This window comes from Vulpes lagopus, chromosome 3, assembly GCF_018345385.1.
Source record: "Vulpes lagopus strain Blue_001 chromosome 3, ASM1834538v1, whole genome shotgun sequence".
Taxonomy (NCBI): Eukaryota; Metazoa; Chordata; class Mammalia; order Carnivora; family Canidae; genus Vulpes; species Vulpes lagopus.
Genome location: NC_054826.1, coordinates 110,406,675 through 110,434,027, shown reverse-complemented (window position 1 = coordinate 110,434,027; position 27,353 = coordinate 110,406,675). Strand labels below are relative to the sequence as shown.

General features: G+C 35.9%; 1 protein-coding gene across 2 annotated transcripts in view; it reads left to right on the top strand.

Moving 5' to 3' along the window:
• RBBP6 (RB binding protein 6, ubiquitin ligase) overlaps positions 1-26,732 on the top strand; it is a 32,571-nt gene extending 5,839 nt beyond the window's left edge. Inside the window, exons 2-18 of one of the 2 annotated variants that reach the window (XM_041748156.1) lie at positions 846-945; positions 3,093-3,129; positions 7,675-7,719; positions 9,795-9,883; positions 10,001-10,097; positions 10,472-10,611; positions 13,283-13,455; positions 15,023-15,126; positions 15,240-15,577; positions 16,971-17,067; positions 17,220-17,298; positions 17,399-17,453; positions 18,898-18,966; positions 20,795-21,157; positions 21,448-21,549; positions 22,398-24,161; positions 24,748-26,732. In XM_041748156.1, the coding sequence (XP_041604090.1) occupies positions 846-945; positions 3,093-3,129; positions 7,675-7,719; positions 9,795-9,883; positions 10,001-10,097; positions 10,472-10,611; positions 13,283-13,455; positions 15,023-15,126; positions 15,240-15,577; positions 16,971-17,067; positions 17,220-17,298; positions 17,399-17,453; positions 18,898-18,966; positions 20,795-21,157; positions 21,448-21,549; positions 22,398-24,161; positions 24,748-26,317 (5,222 nt within the window). In that variant the 3' untranslated portion in view covers positions 26,318-26,732. The remainder of the gene's footprint in view (positions 1-845; positions 946-3,092; positions 3,130-7,674; positions 7,720-9,794; positions 9,884-10,000; positions 10,098-10,471; positions 10,612-13,282; positions 13,456-15,022; positions 15,127-15,239; positions 15,578-16,970; positions 17,068-17,219; positions 17,299-17,398; positions 17,454-18,897; positions 18,967-20,794; positions 21,158-21,447; positions 21,550-22,397; positions 24,162-24,747) is intronic. The other variant, XM_041748157.1, reaches the window with a different exon arrangement.
• The last annotated feature ends 621 nt before the right edge of the window (positions 26,733-27,353 follow it).

The following is a 27,353-nucleotide window of genomic DNA, read 5'->3' as shown; positions in this document are numbered from 1 at the left end:
CACCCTCTTTCTACTCTTGTTCCCCTGTGGGTTCGTTTTCCACATAGATACTTAAGTTACCTTGTTTGTTAGTAAGGTAAATCAAATTGTCATCATTTCTGTTTAAAGTCCTTCAGTGATTTCCTGTTGTACTTAGAAACAAACTATAAATCAGTGTGTGATCTATACCTTTCTATCTGTAATTAAAGTCATTCTTTCATTATCTTTCAACTATTCTGGCCTTTTTTATGATTTTTTTCACACGTTTTTCTTTCTAACTGAAACACTCTTTGTCCAGCTTTTTTGCACATCTATCCATCTAGCTTCTCCACCTTTTTTAAGTTTCAAGCGTCCGTTCCTCAGAAGGGCCTTGAATCAACATTCTATCCAGAGTTGCATCCCACTTACTAATTCTTTTTACAAAAGTCTTTTCTCTGTCCAAAATATGTAAAACATGTCAATTTCTTTAGTCTGTCGTTTCTAGTAATACTCATGTTGAAGGGCTATAAGGACAGAATGCCTTCATTTTAAATAACAGCTTTTTCCCATAGTTAGATGCTTAGCATTACTGGCTGAATAAACTGAAGAATGAGAGCCTTACTGAGATTTGGGGTTCCACAAAAGTAGGGACATTAGAGCCGAGAACCTGCTGGCAGTATTTGGCATCCTTGGAAGAGAACCTCCTATGGCTTTGTATATTTGTTCTGGCAATATCAGTGACCTAGATGCAAGGAACATAGAGTAATTAGTGCTCTTTTAAATTTAAGTTCATTTTCCATAGAATTTATGTTTGAAGTTTACTAATTCTTGAGGACTGACTTCTCCAAATCACCAAATAGAAATTCACCTCTTTCTCTTTTTTACAGAATATACTGATGATAATGCTCTAATTCCTAAGAATTCATCTGTAATTGTTAGAAGAATTCCTATTGGAGGTGTTAAATCCACAAGCAAGACATATGTTATGTAAGTATTTATCAAATCTCATGTATTTAAGTCCTCAAAGTAGACTTTTTTTATTTTGTGGGAAAGAACAAGTATTTTAGAACTGAAGTCATTACTTTACCTTAATTATATCTTCTTAATCCTTAAAGCTGTGAGGGTGGATTTGTTTTTTCTTAATTTCTTTCCCCAGTTAACCTGTAGTTACAAGCTATCAGAAAGAATTTTTTGCTACATAAATATGTTAAGAGATTTGTGCTAAGTATTTTGAGAGCATCAAGAGTGTTCAATAATGCTAACATTTGCTTCTCAATAAGGGGCTTTTGTTGGGAAGCTATGGAGTTTATAGGACTTACGGAATCAGGCTTAGGTTTGACTCCAGTAGCTGCTTCACACCAATCGTGTGACTTTGGGTAAGTTACCTAAAGCTTCAAAATAGATTTCTCAAAATAATATAGGGATATGAGTGCTTAATACTAGAAGAGAGCTGTAAGAATTAAATAGTGCCTAGCCCATGGTAGGTGCTCATTGGAGTAAGAACACAACAGTATCTTAGCACCAACCTAGAGGTTAAGACCTTCACAAAAGACACAGGATTAAAACATCTTTAAACTTCTGTGCTTTCTTGCAATTTTAATGATGTTAGAATTCTAATAATGTGGGAAGGGTAATGATTTCCACTTAGAAGTTAGGTGAAATTTTGGCAAATTCTGTTTTTGGCCAATGGAAAATTCTGGAATTTGCCAGTTCTGGGAAATGGAATGTGTTCTTGGAATTGAGGTAAAATAGTCATTTCTTGGAGCTTTACCTCATACGGGTAAGTATTCATTGTAAGATTATTGTCATTGATTTGCTATAAAGTTATATTCCATGTCAGCATTTGGAGATCCTTTTGTGTAATATCTAATACCTTCTACATAGTAACAACTTAAAAACTTGCATACTTTTTCTTATAAATGCCAAGTGAAAAAAATAAATAAATAAATAAATGCCAAGTGAATTACGCACTTTTAATTTTGTATAATTTTTTAAAATTTTTGTATGATTTTAAGAAATTATGAGGAAATAATTCCTAGAATTTAGTGTGAAATTGCACTTTAATTTACCAAGTGCTCTTTTAAAAACAGTAAATATTCAGTTTTTAGTTGTTTTTGTTTTTTACTAAGAAACTCTTAGAGAATTACTTGAAGTACATGGGAAAATAAGGTGCTTCTTAAAATTATGTGTTAATTCACTATGTGTGAATTTTCCTTTGTAATCTTTTTGCCTTGTTAAATGCCTTTGAGTTCATTGAGCAAATACTAGAAAATGAAAGCTTCATTTTTATCCCAGGATTTCCAGATCGCATGTAAACTTAGAAACTCCTTTCAGATGTGCACTAACATTTCTCTGTGGTCAGGATAGCATAAACTTCATCTGAACATTTAAGCTCTGTATTAGCAAGTTAACCCCTGTCCCCTTTCCTATGAAGACTTTTAAAATTCTTCTTTTCTCTTCTTTATTTGTATGTACTTTAAAAAAACCAATTTGTTGAATTCCTAACCATCAAACTCATTCTTTGAACTAACACACTATGAGGCTATATTGTGTTTTTCCAGAAGTTGGAATTCTTGTTTAAACTTTGGTCATTGTTTTGAGATTTATACAAAATTAAAGTAACTATCAACTTGTCTTTCTGGATTTGAAATTTAGTTTTTGGAACACAGCAATTTCTCGGGGATCCAGATTCTTAATGTTAACAGTGATTGGTCTTTTAAGAAAATCTAATAAGAAAATTTACATTTGTTACTATTTTTAAAACCTGGGAATAATATAATTTAGTTACTCAGTCTATTAAGAAATAGCTACACTGTTTCCTAGCAAAAGATCTTCATGCCACCTGTGAGAAAACGTCTGTTAAAAATGACAGGGTACACCTATTCTAGAATTCCTTAATACAGAAGTTATTTATCTGCCACAGATATGTCTTAACACTGTTTAAAGATGGTAAAGATTAATCAAAGTAGTGTATTTATTACTTAGGAAATTGGCTGTTTTTAAGTATTTGTGCCAAAGGAAAATTGTGTTCATAAAGATATGTGATTAGAGAAACGTGTTAATATGGCTTAGGGCAAAAATCCATAAATAGCTGCTCATAATTAATGTTATTTTCGGTTTTGTTTATTTTTTAGAAGTCGAACTGAACCAGTGATGGGAACTTCAAAAGCAGTATGTAAAAACACAATCTCACACTTTTTCTACACATTGCTTTTTGCCTTTATAATGTAGCAGTGAAGTAAATCATTTAGAACTTAATATCCAACTGATCATAGTACATGTTGTAAATAAAATGTATTTTGATGACAGCTCAGTTGAATATGGATATATGTGGCATAATTTGCACATTTACTTTGTAGAAATGGGTAATTTGTGCCCCCCAAAACACTGTTTCTTATTAAATATGAGAGCATCCTCCCTGTATAACACTGTGTTGTACAGTTAATGTATGATTCTTTTTAGATCGTGTAGGTTTTACACTAATGAACATGATAACATGTTCTACATCTGTCTGTCTATAGTTAGTATTTTGTATGTATGTACAGGCTGTTGTGTGCTTTTTGTTTCTTGCAATAAAAAAATGTTTGGAGTGTATATTTTGCCATTTTCACGTTGTATCACTTAGTTTTTGTTAGTTTTTTTTCTGCCTGATTGATGGCTTTAAAAAATGCATTAGCACTATGCAAAGCTAATATTAAAATTTGATACTTTCTCCAAGTTCAGACACATATAGAAAAGAGCTTTCCAGAAACTTTTGATGCAGCTTTATTATTTTGTTTTGTTCTATTTGGCAATTTTGAGTTTTTATTCTTTATATAGAGTGAGACTTGAAATTGGGCCCCCGTGAGTACATAAATGTCTCATTGATGATTTATACAATTGAATATGTTGTTTTTAAATTTAAATACAAGGTCTTCCACTTCTAGCTTGCTTAGTTTTCCAAATTCAAATCTTTCCTTCTTTCTCATAAAGATACTAAAAATGCTGCATTAATGGTAAGCTAATTGAGAGCTGTAGCTTATCAAAGGTAACTCCCCTTGATTGGGATAACATCTTAATTTTTATAATCATAGCTTAAGTGTGACACCATGTTGACTTGGAGGTCTTAAGTAAAAGGCAGCTATATTCTTGGGGTGTGGGGTGACACATTTGTTTCAGAGCATAGTAGGGCTGTAGTAATTGGATTCTGTAAACTTGATGGTTCTCGAAACATTTTACTGCTCAGGCTTGATCTGTACACAATACGAGATTGTCTGAAATCTTGATTTAGAATTCAAGGGTATTGCTTGCTGTTTTACTTTATCCTTTTTAAATACTACTGATCTTTAATTGTGTATCAGGCATTTCACTAACCTTTGATCATTGCATCTTAAACATGATAATATAGAATATCTGAACTTTGGACTTGTTCTCTAAATACATGGCCTTTTAGTTCTCATGGAACTAAATAATGGTGATTCAAAGATCAAAACTTAGTGTTTTGGGGTCATCACCCCCTCCCCGGGGTATATGGGGTTTTTTGGTTTTTATGGTTTTTTCGTTGGTGGTTTTTTTTGGGGGGTTTTTTGGTTTTTTTGGTTTTTTGTTTTGGTTTGGTTTTTTGGTTTTTAAAGCATAATGCTGTAAAAAAAACTGTCCAAGTTTCTGTTTTGCTGGTGATTGGTTTAAAACTGATTTTATGTATCCAAATGCTAGCACAAATTAGAGTGACTATCCTGGTGACTGTAGTAGTTAATGTAACACATTTTGTATAAAGTACTTTTATATAGTATTTAAACTAATTCAGATGAAGTTTTATTTCTTGAAAACAATTATTTCCTTTTTGTTTATTAGCATGTGTATAAACACAAATCACATGTTCATAAATAAAGTTAACATTCTTTTAGCCTTGTGTGTTCCCTGGCATGTCTGTATTACACTACAAGAAGCAGTTTATTTTATGCTTATTTAGATTTCTCTTTTCTTTTTTTCCTTTTTTCTTTTTTTTTTTCCTTTTTTTTCTTTTTTTTTTTTTTTAGATACTTAAAAGTGGCTTTAATTTTTAGGTAGAATTGTCTGAAATGGAGACATTAGATAATTTAATATCCCCATCATTTATTTGCTTGGGGTACATTTGCTGGCATTTAAGATGAGAGAATATATTCATCAAGCATAATTAATGCCCATCTTACAAATCACGTTATTGTACACATTCACAAAAGCCAAGTAAGATAGAGGCACCAAGCCATATTTCTAAAAATTCTGATTAATAAAAGTAGATTTGTGTACATTTTTGGTAACCTAAGCCAGTTGTGATCAAGGATGGCTGTTTCTGTATTCTTTAGCTTTGTTTTATTTAGTCATCCTTTCATGTTGGTACTGCAAAGCTGGATATTCTTTACTAAATATCAGAATTGCATTTTGTAGGATCCTTTAATTTCAAGCAAGTGTAGGTGGCATAAAAGATTTCAGATTCTTTCTCACAGAAGCACAACCACAAATCAGATGTGGGGAAGTGGATTAATTTTAATGATGTCCAAAGTATGCATTCATCAGTTTTTTTTTAAGACAACTTTTTTTAACGTGGTGCATTTTTTTTTTTTAATCATTAGTATCCGAGAGTTAATACATTTAGTGATGCTTAGGACGTGTAAATTCCTAGTCATTTTTAAACCATTCCTTGTCTGCAGTTTTCCTTTTATTTCCAGTACCTTGCTATATGTAGAAAGCAATTGGATGGATGCCTTTCTCAAATTTGTGGTAAATTTGACTTCTTATGGACTTTAAGGTATTTAAGGTGCTTGAGTGATTATTTGATGGAAAAAAGAAAGTGATGTGGATATCATTGAGTATCTGAAACTACTTCTTAGGATACTAATAACAAGCTGGCAGAAAACTAAAAGGGCAAGAAAGCCTGGCATAAGAACCCAAAAAAGCTATATCTTAGGAATGGGAAGAACAAAAAAAGTATTTTGGTTCCAGCTATAGAAAAGTAATATAGCTGCTTTGTTTTAAAGAAATAATCAGTATTAATATTCTAGATAGTAATGGACTATTTTGAAAAGCTGTTAAGTTCTTTGGTTAGAAACATAGATGATACTTGACAGTAATTTGTTCAGTTCTTATTACTTAAATTTGAGTAATTCCTAGCTGACATAAAATGTAACCCTTTTCAAAATAGATTGAAGGATCAGAATTTATTCTGGATAAAAACAGGATATTTGTATATTTGTTTTCTTCTTTAAGCTTCTCTTTGAGATTAGTTCTGTAACAAAAGACCACTTAAAAGCTAGATGAGAATAAGAACCCACTGGTAGATTATATATTTGTGTATTAGGAATGTGGAGTTAGTGCATTATGAACTCTGTAGCCACTCAAAGGGGAGCTAAGAACTTTTTGTTTAAATAAGCATCCCAGTAATAATATCCATTAAACTAATTTTTAAAACCCTAAGATATTTATAAGATGTATTTTAAATTTACTCAACATTTTTATTTATTGAACTCCTACTGTGGTAGGTATTGTGCTATAAGAAACTTCATATTGAAACTGGTAACATTTCTGTTTGGGGCTCTCAGTCATGCTGCTTTTATTTTAATACTCTTAGTTCTCTGGAATATTTGAAAAATACCTGATGGAGAGTCACTTCGCTGTTGTTGCTGTTTTTGTTGTTTTTCTTTGACCCAGACATCTTGTTATATCTTCTCCATATTAAACAAGAGTTCTGACCAATAATGCATGAGAAATTTATGACCTGTTGAATAAGCAACCCAATGACTACATAGGAAGCTAATACTGTTTTCATTTTGGTACACTTACAGAGAACTATCTTTAGAACTAAATGCTAAAGGAGTGTCTGTGTGTGTACACATACACACATATACTTTTTAAAAAACTGATATTAAAATCATTTCAGGGGATCAAATAATTAAAATTTTTTAGAGTTACATTTGAGAATACATTTTTAAAATCCTTCTTATATCCTTCAATATATAATACTTGCTCTGTTTGATTAAATTAACTTTCTTCGCACATTAAAGTCCATCTTCTAGTAGCCCTGTTTGCCTATGCCCCAGGCTACCTTAGGTTTCCCTTTTTTTGGCTTAACATCTTTGCACTGATAAAGCTGTGGGTGTTTTTTTTCTTTTTCTTTTTTTTTTTTTTTTTTGGCAAGAAGCCATTCTTACTCTTTGTATGGGAGAATAAACAAACTTATTCAAACTGAACAGTACATGCTCAAAAAAAAGAGAAAAAAGTAGCAATTATGTTGGAGCTGTTTTATTAAAGCAATTATCTGAGCCTTTAAAGAGCTGCTTGTTTTTACAATGTTATATAATGGCATTCCAGGAAGCTTAGAAAGATTTCTTATTCTCTTATCTAGTGTACATTGTTGAGAATTATCAAATTTAGAGACCATTGATAGACAGGAGACTCTTTAATATTTAGTCAATGCTCTGAACACATTTTCTGTGATATATTTTTCTTTACCATGTTGATTTTTTTTTTCATTGTAATTGAGTCCCCCTTAACTTTAACCTTTTACTGTGTGTGAAATATGTAGAGAAGGGTAAAGAGGGGTGAGCTACAATTTCAGCTTAAAACTGGAAATAACATTCTTTAGAGAACTTGTAAGAAAATGCCCAATATTAGAACATTAAGTGGCAGTAGGGACTAAATGATCACTTTCAGATGTTTTCAGTGTGGAACTTGAATGTGTGTTTAATTTTTTGTGAACAGATTGATGACTCTTCTGCGTCTATTTCTCTGGCCCAGCTTACAAAGGTATATATATATATTCTTGAAAATATAAATCTTTTTCTAACATCGTATTTTTTTTAATGTGGAACAGTCGTTTGAAGAGGGGTTGGGGGAGGATATATTTTGCGAAAACCTTGTACACATTATTACTATCCTGTAAAGAGTAGTTGCCGTTTTGAGAAGATAGGGGGAATATTTTGGCAGCCTCACCATAATGTTGGAGTGTTGTTCATCTTCAAGACAGAAGAAACACATGAAGCTACACTTACTTGGTTTTTTTTTTTTCCCTCATACATTTTGTTTAATTATACATTGGAAACTAACAAAGTTCTGGAGGAATTCCCTGGTTTTGGCTGTAAATTATGTGGACTTTCTTTAAGCAGCCAAAATAGAAGCTTTCCTTTACATGGACGATTGCACGGTTATTTCTTGAATATTTGAATTGATCCCATGAAGGTCAACATTTTAAAATGTGTTAACAATTGTTTCTTTATGCTATAGACCTGTAGTCTGTCTGCATTAGAAAAAGTTTTAAACAACCTAATTTGTTTGAACACAGACTACATGAATTGTGTAAATGTATAAAGCTGTTTGCAGGAATATACCAATGTGTATGTTTGGCAGAGGGGCAAATTGTTACCTCCTGAAATAATTGTATATGCCATGTTTTGCGATAAAATTGCTTGCATTTTCTGATCAACAATGTGTACTTTTGTTTGGGAAAGCACTAGTGATGGATTACTTTTTACAACAATAGATGTAGCTTGCAAATCGTGCCAAAAAAAAAAAAAGACCTATATTACGGAATAGGCAGATTTTGAGGATCAAGAAGGAAGTCTTTCAGTTTTCCAAAAATCCTTTTTTCCCTACTATCAGAAATGTAAAACCAAACTTAGCAACCAAGATTAATGAGTTAGATGGATTTTCCATTAGTGCTGTCCCTGTCTTATCTTTGGCTTTGTTATAGGTTGTGTCCTTTTCCCCTAGAATGTATCCCCCCAAAATGTCCTAGTAACAAATACAGCTTTCTAAGCTCTTGTTCCGGGAATACTAAACATTAAAATTGATTCTAAAACAGAAAGTGGGCTGAAACCATCCTCTCTTACAATTTTCTAATGCAAAGTGGTCTAGCATAGAGTTAACATCTTAAGCAGTTTATAGTTCACGGTTTTAATTCTTATGTGCTGTAAGGACCATATTTGAGTTTTGGTCTGTTCCTACCATTGTTTCTTTGTGGGAAGCAGTTGGGGAATTTTGGAGGTTTGGGGGATTTTTTTTTTTAACTATTTGTAAATTAATGTTTGGGTTCAAACAAATTAGTTGTTCAACATCTGTAATCCAGTTTTCTGTAAATGTTGCTGTTGTTCTAAGCTCTGTTAATGTTAAGCATTCTTTGTATATAAAATTACAATAAAATGTTAAAACTGGTTGCTTGTTTTGTGGATGAATGTAAAGATAAAACCCAGTGAATGGCTGATGTGAGTGCTAGATGCTTGAAGATTCAAGTTATTAGGACTCACTCCCTTAGACCCTGCTTATATCTAGACCATTCTGTGTATAATACCTTAAAGATGAAATTTGTAAAACTTTGGAGACTTGGATTTAAAATTGTGAGTGCTCAGTTTGGGTGCTTTGCACTTTGAAACTGATGCTACTACTAAAAGAGCCTTTCTGGCATAATATCAGCTGTGTAATATGTTCAGTTATTCTACCCAGCCCCTACCTCCAAGTTGTAAGTATTAAGTCTTTATGTTGTGACACTTGAATTATTTTTAAGGTTTAAAATATCAAGTGTTTCCTGAATCTGTTTTTTAACCCATTAGAGGAGTCCTTCGCAAATCTTAATATAAGGTACAAACAGGGTCTAAGGTTTGAGTGCCCCCAGAAAGACCTTCCTCAGCCCTGCAGACACCCAAACATCATGTAATGACCTAAGGAGCTCCCAGTGCCTCTTCTAGGTTAAACATGTAAATAGCTTTCGGCTTTAGGTTTTATGCAAGATTAGATACTGCTCTTTACAGGATGAGTGGTGTTGTCTTTGGCTGTGTGGTCTTAAATGTGTTTCTAATGTGTATGTCAAATAATTACCTGTTAAACAGACTGCCAATCTGGCTGAAGCCAATGCTTCTGAAGAAGATAAAATTAAAGCAATGATGTCGCAATCTGGCCATGAATACGACCCAATCAAGTAAGTCCATACATGCTTCATACTAATAGGTACTTTGGGGTGGATTCCCCTCCGCCCCCAGTCAAAAGCATTATTTTTTCAAGTTTTCGTGTACATGTAATTTTTTTTCCCTTTCAGTTACATGAAGAAACCTCTAGGTCCACCACCTCCGTCTTATACCTGTTTTCGTTGTGGTAAACCTGGCCATTATATTAAGAATTGCCCAACAAATGGGGTAAGTCCAAAGTAGAAACTGTGGTACACCTTATTTTTCTTAACAGTTTCTTAGATATCATATATTTCTTGGTGAACACTGCCTTCTCTGTTACAATGGCAAATACACACAGGCTCTGAAGCCAAATTGCCCAGGCTCTGTCACTTAATGGCTAGGTGAGTTTGGGCAAACTACTTGAGATTTTTCAGGCCTGTCACCACTTCTTTGTGAGATGTAGATGCTCGTGGCAGTATTTCCCTCACGTGGCTGTTGGGAGGATTAAATGAGATATGTATAAAGCACTGCAAATAAGAGAAGCAATAAGCATTGCATGTTAGCTAATACTAAAGGTAACTGCTTGCTTTTTTCTTCTTTCTCCTTTTCCCTCCGAATAGGATAAAAACTTTGAATCTGGTCCTAGGATTAAAAAGAGCACTGGTATTCCCAGAAGTTTTATGATGGAAGTGAAAGATCCTAACATGAAAGGTGCAATGCTTACCAACACTGGAAAATACGCAATACCAACTATAGATGCGTAAGTATGCGAGTTAGGTATGACCTGTGAGGCCACCATCCGGCCAGGCGCCAGTACTTTGTATAGTCTCGGGCTCGTAATGTGGCTACTTGGATTTCTTGTGAGCATTGTATAGTAAGACTGTTATTGTTAGTCTCCATGTGTTGCATTCCTATGTGAAGAATGTGAGGCTGCAGTCTGCTCCATTAAATGCAAATTTAAAATGAATTTTGGGGTTTTTGTTATCACTGAGTGCCACTTCCCTTGTAGTCTTCTGGTTTTTTTCTTTTTCTGTCATACCCTACTTTCTTCCTCATTCACATACATAATCCCACATAACCTTATATGCTATTTACATTTTTTAAGTGAAGAAGACAAATATCTTAATCCTTTTGAGAAATAAAAGGCTTAAGCATAAACATTCTACAAGATGTCAAGGCAAATATAAGTGCCAAGAATAAATGAAAAACTGAGTTCTCTTGAACAAGTTTGGATATACTGTGTGAGTGTTAAGATTCTGAAATATGGTTTATCTTAAAAGCCATTAGTTTAAAAGACCTACAGTGCCGTATGCTACTGCTTCATGCTTATTTTGAAAGGGTTTTCAGATTTTACATTGAGTCAGATTTAGGATAGATGTGAAAACCTCATGATATAGTTCAATTAGATGACTTCTCATTTTATTTGCCCTTATTGATACATCCAATTACCTTTTCAGTTGCCCTGGGCAACTGTGAACTCATAACATGGAGCACAGTATTAATTGTGCCTTTAGACTATGTTCTCTAACCAGTCCTCCAGTGGTTTATGAAGTGAGTGTGTCCTCAGGACATAACCTTGAGAAACATCAATTTAGAGAGTAGCTGGCCATGTTCCTAGTGACCCAGAGAAAATACGCAGAACAGTTATCCTCAGCTTCATACTGTCATGTTGAAATGCAGTGTAGTGAGCAGGTAAGGGTGATGGAGTAAGATAGCTCTGATACAGAATGATATGGAACAGATGATGTGGTTTTGAGTATGCCCTTTAGCGAGTAGCTAATTATTTTAGTTCATGGGTAGGAAAGAATGTTCTTCCGAATTCCAACCCTGTTCACTTTCTCGGTTTCACCCCCATCTATTTTTTCTCCGTCACCATCCTGTGTTTTGTGGTTCATCTTAGAGCAGTCTGTTGTTACGCTGTCTCTAATTCGGATGTTTCATACATGCTTCCAAACAACTTAGGTTGAATTGGATGGTTTTTACAGACACAATTTAAGAGCAGACCGCTTCATCTTAATATAATATATACAAGTAAAAGTATTTAAATAGAAATTTGTGTTGGAAAAATTAACACCACCTTTGTGAACCCTAACTAATAATTAACTCATTGCTTTTGAATGCTGAAATACAAAAGCCCATTTGTGCCAAACACACAGCAAATACTGGGGAAAATGGGAGCCCAAATATTTTAAATGAAACTTTCACCCTCTCCACTAACACCACTGATAAGCAACTCAGACTCTTCTTCTGTTTCTTTTTCTATCCTCTCTTCTCCTCTTTTTTTTTTTTTTTTCTTTTCTCTCTTTTGGGCAGTGGGAGACTCCTCTTTCACAAATTGGGAACAATGGGGCATAAGCAAATTGATACTTATTTCTGGAATCGTGGTGATGTCTATGGAGCAACTGCAACACAAATAACACACCTAAGGTACCCTACTCTGTACAGCTTAGATTCTTTCATTTCCAGCGTTGAGATTGACACACTCTGTTCCTAAATGAGGTAGCAAGAATTTATCTAGGAATTCCTGTGTTTTATAAACCTGCCTGATTATGGAGAAGATGGGGGTGTTCAAGCAGTGGTGACAAGTCTGAGAATAGTGTGTTGTTGTTTTTTCCTTTTAATATATTTAATATACAACATTTCTGCAAAATGCTCTTCTGCTAAAAAATGGACCCCAAATGATGGAAGTGTTACTTTATAGTTTTGTAACACATAACTTTGATCACTTAAGTCCGTAATATTTCTTTTTTCTTTTTTTTTTTTTTTTTGTAATATTTCTTAGTTGGTTGTAAATAGATTAGTCTTTTAAAATCGTGATTATAAGTAGGCCACTGGTTTTGCAGTCTACTAGCAACTGCGGTGGTTGGTGGCATTCTATTTCCCTTGAGCTATCCCCCTTGATTGTGTGATGTCAACACCAATTTCTCTTTCCCATGGTATGGCATTCACTCTTTAATACCTTCACACGTTCTGGAGACTGTACTGTGGAGGGGAAATTTCGTTTGTTTGTTTTTCAAGTAACATGGTAGGATAGAGAAAATTGTGGTTAGGGTGTTGTCCTGTCTTAAGTTCAAATCCTGTCTCTGCCACTTAAGCATAATTTTGTGGCACTGAATGTGTCCCTTTATTCTCTGGCCCTCAGTTGTAGAGTTGTGGATTCTTAAGATCCTTTTAGCCAGTTTTATAGCATATCTTTTTTTTGTTGTACTTGTTTAGGATTTTGTTTTATGTCTTTTTTGTTGTTTAGGGGGAGGATGTTCATAACTACTCCCTTATTTTGGAAGGTATTAAATACTTGTATAAACAAATTTAGCATCATACTGAATTGTAAGTTCCCATTATGGTATAGTAGAACATGTGTATGTATGTACGTATCTTGGAAATACTTTGCGTTCTTAACAGTGTTGAAACAGTAAAACCTTCTTTTACAGAGAAGCGTATGCAATTGGGAAGAAAGAAAAGCCACCTTTCTTACCAGAGGAGCCATCTTCTTCTTCAGAAGAAGATGATCCTATCCCAGATGAACTGTTGTGTCTCATCTGCAAAGATATTATGACTGATGCCGTTGTCATTCCGTGCTGTGGAAACAGCTACTGCGATGAATGTAAGAAATGGTGACCCTTCAAAGGCCTAGATCTTAGAATGTTCTGTGTGTTTACTTGGAAAGGCTCTTAGCAATGCTATAGGTTTTAATAGTGAAGTACAAACTTGATAATTGGTCAGTTCATCAGTGAGCATTTAGTAGCAACCGTTTTTGTCACTACATTTTTTTTTAAGAGATTTTATTTATTCATGAGAGACACAGAGAGAGGCAGAGACATAGAGGGAGAAGCAGGCTCCATGCAGGGGGCCTGACATGGGACTTGATCCTGGGTCTCCAGGATTAGGCCCAGGGCTGAAGGCGGCGCTAGACTGCTGAGCCACCCGGGCTCCCCTTTTTTTTTTAAACAAGTGTTGTCCTGCTAAGTATTAGAATGGACCACTTGTACCTTCAGTGTAGGTGTACCAAGGTTTTATAAAATGAAGGATTTTTGTTTCCTATACATTTTAAATGGTATGCAAAATTTTGAAAGCCTTTTGGGCCTTAGATAATCTTGAGATATTTTTAAATGGTACTTAAATCCCTTTCCTAAATTGTGAAAAATAGCTTATTCTAAAATTCCTAAGTGTGATTGAGAACTGCTCTCTGTAAACCTACTACTACCCAACATTTGTCATGTGGTAGCTTGTGACTTTTTTTCTGATCATTTATATGAGCACTTGGTTTTTTTCCGCCACACTCTAAATTTGCCCCTTCTTAACCCAGATGAAAATGGCATCATCTGAATATTTCACTGCTCAGTCCTGCTCTGGCCTTTTTCATTTCTAAACATAGCTTTGGAATATAAATCTTTATTTTGGGAGCCTCTTCAGTGAAGACCAAAGTTAAGTCCCTTAAGATTTGTGTCAAAGTACGTCTCAGATTTAACAAATCACTTACTCCCAGGTGTTTTATTTTGCAGCATAGTTTGTGAATCTGTCATTTAGTGTTTGCCCTATGTCCTGTTTGGTAGGCATCACTGACCTGCTTGCCTGAATAACGCTGCTGGTTTTTACCCTGTATTTTTCTCGTGAGACTTTTTTTTTTTTTTTTTAAGATTTTATTTGACACCGCGGGGCGGGGCAGAAACACAGGCAGAGGGAGAAGCAGGCTCCACGCAGTGAGCCCAACATGGGACTCGATCCCAGGTCTCTAGGATAAGGCCCTGGGCCGAAGGCAGGCACTAAACCACTGAACCACCCAGGCTGCCCTCATGAGGCTTTTTTAAAAGCCTGTTAACCACATAAAGTTTTTATCTTTCTAGACTGTATCTGATTTTTATTTTTTCCCTTATAATACTCCCCTGAAATAGAAAAATAATAATATTTAGAAAAGAATGCTTTTTCTCTCAACTTAAATGTTTGTTGCAATTATATTTATGACCTCTGTTTTTAAGGTAGAGAGATATTAGAACAGGAGTACTATCAGGCGAGAACTTTTACTTCTGAGTTTCTTAATCTTAGAAATGATTAGTGATGTATGCTTGGAAATAGTCATGTAACTGAACCAGATGTAAGTGGTCTTTGTAATTCATTCCCTGAACACCGAGTTTGTGCTCTGCTTTTATTAATATTTAAAATATTTTACATAGGTATAAGAACAGCACTCTTGGAATCTGATGATCATACATGTCCTACATGCCACCAAAATGATGTCTCTCCTGATGCTTTAATTGCCAATAAATTCTTACGACAGGTAGCTATCTTTGTATCCCTGAAAATTTTTAAAAAAAATTTTTTATTACTTAAACTGTACTTGAGTAAATACAACCTTACATTTTCCTGCATTTTTCTGTTTGATATCTGTAGGCTGTTAATAACTTCAAAAATGAAACTGGTTATACAAAAAGACTACGAAAACAATTACCCCCACCACCACCCCCAATACCACCCCCAAGACCACTCATTCAGCGGAACCTACAACCTCTGATGAGATCTCCAATATCAAGACAACAGGATCCTTTGATGATTCCAGTGACCTCTTCATCAACTCACTCAGCTCCTTCTATGTCTTCATTAACTTCTAATCCGTCTTCCTTGGCTCCTCCTGTGCCTGGAAATTCGTCTTCTACTCCAGCTCCTGTACCTGATATAACTGCGACAGTCTCCATATCAGTCCACTCAGAAAAATCAGATGGACCTTTCCGGTAAGTCTGTGTATCTCTCATTTTTCAGAAATAAGTGAGATCGGTAATACAGTTTTTTATTGATGTATGTTGCTTTAGCAGTTGTAATGTCCTGCAGTACGAATTCTTGTGAACCACTGGGCTGAGTAAGGTGGGGGACTCAATAAAGTAAGCCTCCTCTAAAGGTTTCCCTGTAAGAGATGACTTGTTCTTATTGGAGGAACAAGCAAATGAAGGAGATTTCACTTGGCAAATGATTAAGCATCCCAAGGTCAACAACTATACAAGTTGCCAACAACCTTTGTTAAATGTCGAATCACAAAGAGAATTCACTTTTGGTCATAATGATGGTATTAGAAAAGAGTCGATTTGAGCAGCAGAACTAAACACAATTTGGATCCGTAGAGTAGAGGCAATAAAACATTGGTGGCAGTAAAGAAGTCAAACTAATTATTTTGGGAAAAAAATTATTTTGGAGCCTAATTATATAGAAGACCAATAAAAACTCATTTAAATCCTACCACTTCAGACACTAAAAGGACCTTGGACCACGTAGTCCAGTGATTCATAAATTCTCTTTTATTATTATTATTCATGAAAGATTGAGAGAGGCAGAGACATAGGCAGAGGGAGAAACAGGCTCCTCGTAGGGAGCCCGATATGGGACTGGATCCTGGATCCTGGGATCATGCCCTGAGCTCAACCACTGAGCTACCCAGGCATCCCTGGTCCATAAATTCTTAAAGAATCAACCACCTTTTAAAAAAATAGGTGTCAGAAGTCTGTGCAGATTTTTTGAAACAAAATCTTGACTTTCATATGTATATGGAAGACCTCTCATTAATTTTCTGTGATTAAAGTGGGAATAAGTCTCAGGGTTTCTTGGCTTTTCTATCTCTTTGATTCAGTGGTAGAGCTGGAAGTAGAATTTACTCTTAATTCTGTCTTCCTTGGGTCCCGCACTTTGACTTTTTTTTTTTTTAAGTTTTATTCTTACAGCTCAACTGGTTTCTGTCATGACTATCACAGATGGGACTTCTTAAGGAGACTTCCTTTTTACTTAGCACTTTGCACTTTCCTCAAAAGTTTTCATCAACTTTGATTTAACTCACCTTAATGCGGGTGGTAGGCAAACAGACTTAGTGATAATATGTAATATTTTTACTCTTAATCCTCCATTTTTGATGACTTTTTTTTTTTTTTTTTTTATGATAGTCACAGAGAGAGAGAGAGAGAGAGAGGCAGAGACACAGGCAGAGGGAGAAGCAGGCTCCATGCACCGGGAGCCTGACGTGGGATTCGATCCCGGGTCTCCAGGATCGCGCCCTGGGCCAAAGGCAGGCGCCAAACCGCTGCGCCACCCAGGGATCCCTTGATGACTTTTTAATGTCTTGCAAACTACATTGTTTTACAGGGACTCTGATAGTAAAATACTGCCAGCTGCAGCCCTTGCACCAGAGCACTCAAAAGGGGCCTCTTCAATTGCAATCACTGCTCTTATGGAGGAGAAGGTAAGTTTAGTTGGCTCTTAAATTTGGAGATTTGTCATATAGTTCTGGTTTTTCTCTGATTTTTTTTTTTTAACTCTTCTGTTTCTTTTTTATTTCTTTCTTTTTTTTTTTTTTTTTAACTTTGTCTTTTTACTTGTGTTTTTATCCTACAGGGTTACCAGGTACCTGTACTTGGAACCCCATCTTTGCTTGGACAGTCACTATTGCATGGACAGTTGATCCCCACAACTGGTGAGTAAAATCATTTTGATTTGAACATTTTCTCCTTTCAGAAATAATTTTAACTTTACTTAACATGTGGTTTCATATTTACATTGTTTTTTATTCCAAGGTCCAGTAAGAATAAATACTGCTCGTCCAGGTGGTGGTCGACCAGGTTGGGAACAGTAAGTATATGTTTAAAATAATCTCCAGATGATTGCTTTTGAACTAGATAATGGAAATTAGAATCTAGTGTGTTTCTTGTTATTTTTTATTATAAACTCCTCTTTTGTAAATGCCCTGTTAACATAGTTTTTGTTTAGTGTCACAAATCCAAGATTATGTGAAGAACTATTTCCTAAAAGAATGAGTAAATCTGGGCAGCCTGGGTGGTTCAGCAGATTAGTGCTGCCTTCAGCCCAGGGCCTGATGCTGGAGACCTGGGATCAAGTCCCATGTCAGGCTCCCTGCATGGCGCCTGCTTCTCCCTTTGCCTGTGTCTCTGCCCCCCTCTCTCTCTCTCTCTCTCTGTGTCTCTCATGAAAAATAATCTTTAAAAAAAGAGTAATTCTTCTTAAAATGGTAAAATGTAAATTCTTATCTGTTCTTTTCACTTTCATGTCTTACCAAATGGTGTTCTTGATAGGAATGAATAGATAAGTTGTCTCTTCAGTTATCTATTCATTTAGGGAATAGATAAGTAATTGAAAATATTTTTTTATTTTACATACTGAATCACTTATGGTGTAAATAAATTAAACTTTTTCCTAGCCTTAATATGGATTTTAAAAATTTGATTTGAGTAAACAGATATTGAGGCTACCAAAAACAGAATTTCTCATTTTGAAAATAGTCTGAAAAAGAAAATAGTCTGTTGGTGATATTTTATTACATATTAAAATCTGTAGGGTATGATTTTCTGTCCTGTGAAATACAAAGAATTTTGATCTTTGTAAGATGGCCTATGGCATTAAAAATTCATATATTTGTTTGTTTATGGTCTTTCTATGTATAGTCCTTTTTGTTTTTATAATCTATATAAACCCGTTTTTATATTTATATAAGCTGGCTTATATTCTTAAACTTTGATCTTTTTGTTTGAGAGATAAGTGAAATTTTTTGTTTTAAAAAATATGCCATGTTGAGAGACTTAGCAGATGGTGTCAATGGAAGGAATACAGGATTTGGAGACAGGTAGTCCCACGTTAGAATCTTAGCCCCTGCACTTAACAGCTACATAATCTTGGGCATACAGTTTTACTCCTCAGCTCCATTGCCTCATCTGTAGAATTGGAATGGTGCTAGTTCCTCACCTCACCTGCACAGTGCCTGGCAGATAAGCGGGCTTTATTTCTCTTCTGTAACATAAATTCACAGTTACTTGTAGAATGCTAAATGGAATGCAGTATTGCAGAAGTTTTGTGCATTGAGGTTTAATGTCAAAATAATCAGAAAAAAATAGTTTAAATGTAATACTTGCCCGTATCTTCTGTATCTGGAACAAATTTCAGAATAGAGGTCAGGGAGAGGAAAACGTTTCTAGAATAGTTAAAATATATGTCTTAAAGTCTGTGCACTAAGAGAGATTGTGTGTTTCACTCAAGCCCACTTTATCTTTCTTTCCAACAGTTCCAATAAGCTTGGATATCTGGTTTCTCCACCACAGCAAATTAGAAGAGGGGAAAGGAGCTGCTATAGGTAGGCTTGTTAAAAATCTTGGAAAACTGTAATCTGATGATATGCCAAAAAATACAACACAAAGAAATTAAAGCTCTCCAGTGGCTGGGAAGGGAGGTCATTTGGTTTATGCTTATCTTACTTAAGTCCTCAGGAGTTGCCCCTGAGGCCTAGAGAAAAACAGATTACATTTAATCTTTTAAATGATGGTTTGGGGCTACATCTTTAATACTCCTTCCCAATGACTACTTTGCCCCAGCACACAGGAGAGTATTAGCTTACATTTACTCTTTTGAGGATAGAAGGAAGTCCTTAAGGCCCAGAAAATATTTAAGTGCCAGTTTAAGATGAAAGTTAACTAGCTCACCTACCAAACATGAAGAAGAATTGCATTTATTTCTCTTCTAGACTCCATTGTCTGAATCTTCTCCCACCTTCTCTTTTCCAAAACAAGAGACCAAGAGATTGTTCGGGGCTCTTGCCTTGGACAGGCAAGAGCAATGTTAGTCTGTGAAGTAAGCCCTAGGTCTTATTATGTAGGTCACACTCACCACCAGGGTAAAGAGCCTCCAAATTAACTCTCTAGCAAGAATATTAAGGATATTTTCTAGGGCTTCATTGAGAATTGCTAAGAGCTTTGTTACTAGATCACATGCTAATAGAAGATAATATTTACTAATTTAGGCTGTGAAAAGAGGGTTAAAATCTAAACCCCTGCTATTCTGTGCCATTTATCTATAAATTAAAGAACGTTTAAGCTTAACAGAAATAAGCCCATTTTTTTTAAGAAGCCACTATTTCTTTGATGAGGGACCAATCAGAAACTGGTCAGTACTTTTACTTTCACCCAACTCTTTAAAAGAAAACACTGATATTTAGTTAATTACAAATGTTAAGAGTAGTACTTATTTTCTTGAGGATGAAAGGAAGAACATAGGGAATATAATCAATGGTATTCTGATAGTGTGATATGGTTGACAGATAGTAGTTACATTGTGAGCCTCACATCAGGTGTAGACTTAATTGCTGTGTTGCACACCTGAAAATAATGTAACCTTGTGTGTCAGCTATACTTCAATTTTTTAAAAAAAACGTAACAAATAAGTACTTTAATTGCAAAAACAAAACCAAAAAAAAGTACTTTAAATACAAAAACAAAAACCTGTTCAGGACACCTGGGTGTCTCAGTGGTTGAGCGCTGCCTTCGGCTCAGGGCATAATCCTGGAGTCCTGGATCAAGTCCCACATCGAGCTTCCCTGTAGAGAGCCTGCTTCTCTGTCTGCCTGTGTCTCTGCTTCTCTGTGTCTCTCATGAATAAATAAATACAATCTTTAAAAACCAAAAGCAATGAAGCCAGAAATATTTTAATGACAGAGAAATGTTTTTCTGTCAGAAAAATAAAATGATGTAAAATGTCAAAAATACCTAGTACTTAGGTACTGGTACCTAAGAAAGATCATTTATTTATACACTTCCTACCTCAAAAGATTACAGGAAGTGGTTTTTCTTCATTGAAGATTTTGGTCTGGAAGGCATTTGGGGGAGGCCTCTGTCAGAGAGGCATTAGCATTGTCAGTTCTTTTAAAGCACAGATTAGGAAGTCACAAGAGAACTTATAAATATAGCATCTCCATAGAGAGAAGACCCTGTAAACTTGTATCATCTAGGTTCTCAAGTGGCCTTTAAAATTATATTTACATATAAATAAGTGTTCCTATGCTTATTTGAACAGTTGGTAATATTCCATCTTTTGTAAGTTTAAAGATAATTATGAATAGAAAAGACAAGCTTACTTGTCTTGGGTGATTTTAGTTTGAAGGAATAATATCTCGGAATTTATTTCTCCAGAAGTATAAACCGTGGACGACACCACAGCGAAAGATCACAGAGAACTCAAGGCCCATCGCTACCAGCAACTCCAGTTTTTGTGCCTGTGCCACCCCCTCCTTTGTACCCGCCCCCACCCCATACACTTCCTCTCCCTCCAGGTGTGCCTCCTCCACAGTTCTCTCCTCAGTTTCCTCCTGGCCAGCCGCCACCTGCTGGCTATAGTGTCCCTCCTCCAGGCTTTCCTCCAGCTCCGGCCAATTTATCGACATCTTGGGTATCGTCGGGAGTGCAGACAGCTCACTCAAATACCATCCCAACAACACAAGCACCCCCGTTGTCCAGGGAAGAATTCTATAGAGAACAACGACGGCTAAAAGAAGAGTGAGTGTTTTAATTTGAAATTCTCATACACTTTCATTTTCTGATGTAACATTAAGCCAGGTATCTTTGGAAACATTTTCTAGTGTTTCCAGTTAGTACAAGAAAAATCACCTAAAAACTGAACCAAAGCCATACAAGCAACTTCCTCAGGGATTCCTAGTTATTTATAGTTTTAAAATGGAAAACTAATGGCAATTTCATTCATTTCATTCATGATCTAATTACATTTGTCTTGTTAGTTTTCTTAAATGGTTTTTGTTAACTTTCACTCTTTAACTTTATTTTACTAGGGAAAAGAAAAAGTCCAAGCTAGATGAGTTTACAAATGATTTTGCTAAGGAATTGATGGAATACAAAAAGATTCAAAAGGAGCGTAGGCGCTCATTTTCCAGGTTAGTGTTTTGCAAGCCTTCACAACAGAATTACAAATGGGACTTTGAATATCCAGGGATTAGCTATGGATATAAATAACATTGCACTTACGGAATTTTTCTGATTCGGTCTAGGTTTATAGAAATGGACATGTAGCTTATTTCCCAATATCTGTTTATTGAAATAATGTCTCAATGTAAATTCTATTGTGTAGAACTAGCAGTTACGGGGATTAAATTGCCCTTGTCCCTTGAAGTTATTTGTAGTGTGAAATAATTGGGAAATGTTTGTGGAAGGAGAGAAATAGAAGAATAGCTAAAGAACAATTCTGAGGACCCTTTTACTTGAGGCTACAGCTTCTTGCTGGAACATTAACCTGTATAATTAATGAAGTAGTGGTAGACTACAAATGCTTTATCAGTAGAAAAACTGAATTATAAAAATTCCCTGGAAGTTTGTTTAAAAGACTTATTTTTTAAGCTTACATTTGAAAATGTGGTTCCTTTCAAAGCTAGACTATTGGCCGACGTAGGACAAAGAAATTACTCCTACTTAAATAACCAGATAGGAAGTTAAATTTAATTGGCATTTTGTTTAGTGTTAACTTAATTAGCTCATATAACTCACGGTACATTAATGCGCTTCACTCTAATTGTCAAGATTTCACTTTTGTTTTGTAACAAGTGATTGCTCTGATCTTTGTGTACTTTATTCCATTCCAGTAGAGGTCACTGTGCCTCTTTAATCATCTAAGATGAAATTTGATATAAAAGATGGAACCGTGAGGAGAGCATGCTAGAGTCTGAATCTGTATTTTATTTTGTATGTATTTCTCAACTATCAATTATTGTTTTGTTTTTGTTTTTAGGTCTAAATCTCCTTATAGTGGTTCATCATATTCAAGAAGTTCCTATACTTATTCTAAGTCAAGATCTGGTTCAACACGTTCACGTTCTTATTCTCGATCATTTAGCCGCTCACACTCTCGTTCCTATTCACGATCGCCTCCATACCCCAGAAGAGGCAGAGGCAAGAGCAGAAATTACCGTTCACGGTCTAGATCTCACGGATATCATCGATCTAGGTCAAGGTCACCCCCATATAGACGATATCATTCACGGTCAAGATCTCCTCAAGCATTTAGGGGACAGTCTCCCAATAAACGTAATGTGCCTCAAGGGGAAACAGAACGTGAATATTTTAATAGATACAGAGAAGTTCCGCCACCTTATGACATGAAAGCTTATTATGGGAGGAGTGTTGATTTTAGAGACCCATTTGAAAAAGAGCGTTACCGAGAATGGGAGAGAAAATATAGAGAGTGGTATGAAAAGTATTATAAAATAGGTTATGCTACTGGAGCACAGCCTAGACCATCAGCAAATAGAGAGAACTTTTCTCCAGAGAGGTTTTTGCCTCTTAATATCAGGAATTCTCCCTTCACAAGAGGCCGCAGAGAAGATTATGCTGGTGGACAAAGTCATAGAAGTCGAAACTTAGGTGGCAACTATCCAGAAAAGCTTTCAACAAGAGACAGTCACAATCAGAAGGACAACACAAAGTCGAAAGAGAAGGAGAGTGAAAATGCTCCTGGAGATGGTAAAGGAAACAAACATAAGAAACATAGGAAAAGAAGAAAGGGGGAGGAAAGTGAAGGTTTTCTAAACCCTGAGTTGTTAGAAACTTCTAGGAAATCGAGAGAACCTACAAGTGGTGAAGAAAATAAAACAGACTCATTGTTTGTTCTCCCAAGTCGAGATGATGCTACACCTGTTAGAGATGAACCAATGGATGCAGAATCTATCACTTTTAAATCAGTGTCTGAAAAAGACAAGAGGGAGAAAGACAAACCAAAAGCAAAAGGTGACAAGACCAAACGGAAAAATGATGGGTCTACAGTGTCCAAAAAAGAAAACATTGCAAAACCTGCTAAGGGACCTCAAGAAAAACTAGATGGAGAGCGTGAAAAATCTCCTCGATCTGAACCTCCACTTAAAAAAGCCAAAGAGGAGACTCCAAAGACTGACAATGCTAAGTCATCATCTTCCTCCCAAAAAGATGAAAAGATCATTGGTACCCCCAGGAAAGCTCACTCTAAGTCAGCAAAGGAACACCAGGAGACAAAACCAGTCAAAGAGGAAAAAGTGAAGAAGGATTATTCCAAAGATGTCAAATCAGAAAAATTAACAAATAAGGAAGAAAAGGCCAAGAAGCCTAGTGAGAAAAGTAAGCCACCTGACAGCAAGGGAGAAAAAAGAAAAAGAAAAACCGAAGAAAAAAGTGTAGATAAAGATTTTGAGTCCTCTTCAATGAAAATCTCTAAACTAGAAGTAACTGAAATAGTGAAACCATCACCAAAGCGCAAAATGGAACCAGATATTGAAAAGATGGATAGGACCCCTGAGAAGGACAAGATTTCATCATCCTCAACTGCCCCAGCCAAAAAAATCAAGCTCAACAGAGAAACTGGTAAAAAAATTGGAAGTACAGAAAATGTATCTAATACAAAAGAACCCTCTGAAAAATTAGAGTCGACATCTAGCAAAGTTAAACAAGAAAAAGTGAAAGGAAAGGTCAGACGAAAAGTAGCTGGAGCTGAGGGATCCAGCTCAACGCTTGTGGATTACACCAGGTATCTGATTATGGGTAGTTGGATGTAGATGTTTGTTTTGGGGGAGAATATTCTTTAATTTTATCCATGCTTGTACTTTTAAAGTGTCTGTTAATTAAGAAGGGGTTAGACTGGGGATCCCTGGGTGGCGCAGCGGTTTGGCGCCTGCCTTTGGCCCAGGGCGCGATCCTGGAGACCCGGGATCGAATCCCACATCAGGCTCCCGGTGCATGGAGCCTGCTTCTTCCTCTGCCTGTGTCTCTGCCTCTCTCTCTCTCTCTCTGTGACTATCATAAATAAATAAAAAAAATTAAAAAAAAAATTTTCAAAAAAAAAAAAAAAAGAAGGGGTTAGACTGGTTTACTGGTTAGACTGGTCTTTAATGAAAGGAGTTGAAGATTGTAAATCAGTTTGTGGGTGAGCCACATTTGTTTTTATGCAGTCCTGCATTTGAATCATTTAATCTCTATTAGAGTAGCGCCAATGGCTTTGAGAGTTAAAAGGACATTTATGTTTAAGTTAGCCTTATTATACTTAACCAGTGTTCAGTAAAAGTAAATTCTTCATTAAATTCTTCATTATTTAACAATATTTTAATTGTTTTTAGTACGAGCTCAACGGGAGGCAGTCCTGTGCGGAAATCTGAAGAAAAAACAGATACAAAACGAACTGTCATTAAAACTATGGAAGAATATAATAACGACAATACAGCTCCTGCTGAAGATGTTATTATTATGATTCAGGTTCCTCAGTCCAAATGGGATAAAGATGACTTTGAATCTGAAGAAGAAGATGTTAAGACCACACAGCCTATATCAAATGTAGGAAAACCTGCCAGTGTTATTAAAAATGTTAGCACTAAACCATTAAATACAGTCAAGTATACTGAAAAAGAAAGTGAGTCATCAGAGAAAATTCAGAAACTCACCAAGGAAGTGAGCCATGAACTTATACAGCATGAGATCAAAAGTTCAAAAAATTCTGCCTCCAGTGAAAAGGGAAAGACCAAAGATCGAGATCATTCAGTTTCAGAGAAGGAAAACCCTGAAAAGAGGAAGAACAGTGCTCAGCCGGAGAAAGATAGTAACTTGGACCGTCTAAGTGAACAAGGGAATTTTAAAAGTCTGTCTCAATCTTCCAAAGAGACAAGAACTTCAGATAAGCATGATTCAGTTCGAAGTTCCTCAACTAAAGACTTTACCCCCAACAGAGACAAAAAAACTGACTACGACAACAGAGAGTACTCCAGTTCCAAACGTAGAGATGAAAGGAATGAATTAACAAGAAGGAAAGACTCTCCTCCTCGAAGTAAAGATTCTGCATCTGGACAGAAAACTAAGCCAAGAGAGGAGAGAGATTTGCCCAAAAAAGGAACAGGAGATTCCAAAAAGAGCAGTTCCAGTCCCTCAAGAGACAAAAAACCTCATGATCACAAAGCTACTTATGATACTAAACGCCCAAGTGAAGAAATAAAACCTATAGATAAAAATCCTTGTAAAGATCGTGAGAAGCACGTGTTAGAAGCAAGGAACAATAAAGAATCAAGTGGCAATAAATTACAATATGTGCTTAACCCACCAGACCCACAGATTGAAAAAGAGCAAGTTCCTGGGCAGACTGACAAGAATGCTGTCAAGCCGAAACAGCAGTTAAGTCACTCCTCTCGACTTTCCTCTGACTTAACTAGAGAAACTGATGAAGCTGCTTTTGAACCAGACTATAATGAAAGTGACAGTGAAAGCAATGTGTCTGTAAAAGAGGAGGAGACTTCCGGAAAAGTTTCTAAGGAACTGAAAGATAAAGTCGTGGAGAAAACAAAAGACAGCCTGGACACGGCAGCAAGTGTCCAGATAGGCACAGCCAGGAGCCAGAGTCAGAGCAGCCCTAGTGTTAGTCCAAGTAGAAGTCATAGCCCTTCTGGAAGCCAAACCCGAAGCCACAGCAGTAGTGCCAGCTCTGCAGAGAGTCAGGACAGCAAAAAGAAGAAGAAGAAGAAGGAAAAGAAAAAGCACAAGAAACATAAAAAACATAAGAAGCATAAGAAGCATGCAGGCACCGAAGTAGAATTGGAAAAAAGCCAAAAACACAAACACAAGAAAAAGAAGTCAAAGAAGAGCAAAGATAAAGAAAAGGAGAAGGAGAAGGATGACCAAAAAGTGAAATCTGTCCCTGTATAGAAGGACAGATTTTAAAAATTGACTTAATTACTAAGTCATCTGTATTAAATTTTGTTATAATGTAAAGAGATTCAAGCCTTGTAAATAATGATATGGAAGACCCTGTGCTGCACTTAAAATATTGCTGCTTGATTATTTGATTTTTACATCAGAGCTTTATAACACGAACTTTTGTACAGAATTGTGAGTTGTGACCATGTAACATGAGAGGTTTTGCTAGGGCCTATTATTTTTAACCACCATTAATTAGTTGGGGTGGAGTTTACTGTACTGTGAAATTTTCACATTTGAATTTTTTTAATTGCCTGGCAAAAGCTGGTATCAGTTCTAAAATATCAGCAGAATGATTTGCTGAATTCATTACAACCCCGTTATGTCACTTTTTGATTACAATAAAAGTTTTCAGTAAACTTTTCAAATGTCGAATATTTGTGTTATTTGAAGGAAGTATTTCATGTCTCTTCCCCCTTCCATTTTCTTATTTGGAATATCCTTTGAGCCTGTAATATAAGCTGTACCAAATATACAAAACTACGAGGTAAACATAGTAGATCCTAGACTTTGATCAGTGGGCTGGTAGTAGGTGACCAGAAATAAGAAATCAGGATAAATGGAGACCTGGTTGGGGGGGGGAAAAAAATCTAAAAGGGTCCTAAACATATATAGTAATTAGAAGTTTGGACTTGAGTTTTAGTGGTGAGGAATTGTGATTTATGGTCCTGTATTTTTCTTGAAACCCTGATAAACAAGTGTTAAATTCCTTGATAAAGTGTCAGCTAACGAGCACCCACCAGTGGGTATCTGTGGCCTGTCTGGTCTGCCCGATTGACAAAAGCAAGAGCAGCAGGTCTAGGAGCACGAGGTTGGACTATGATGGGCTCTTCCTTTGTGGCTGTGGTTCAAGAAGTATCCTAGGCAACGAAAAGCTTTTGACAGGTTTTAGGGAGTTAGGGTAAGAATGGTGCTTCAGAAACATGGCAGTATAAATGGGTCAAGACTACAACTGCTAGGAGGAGGAAAAGAGACCAGCTCCAGT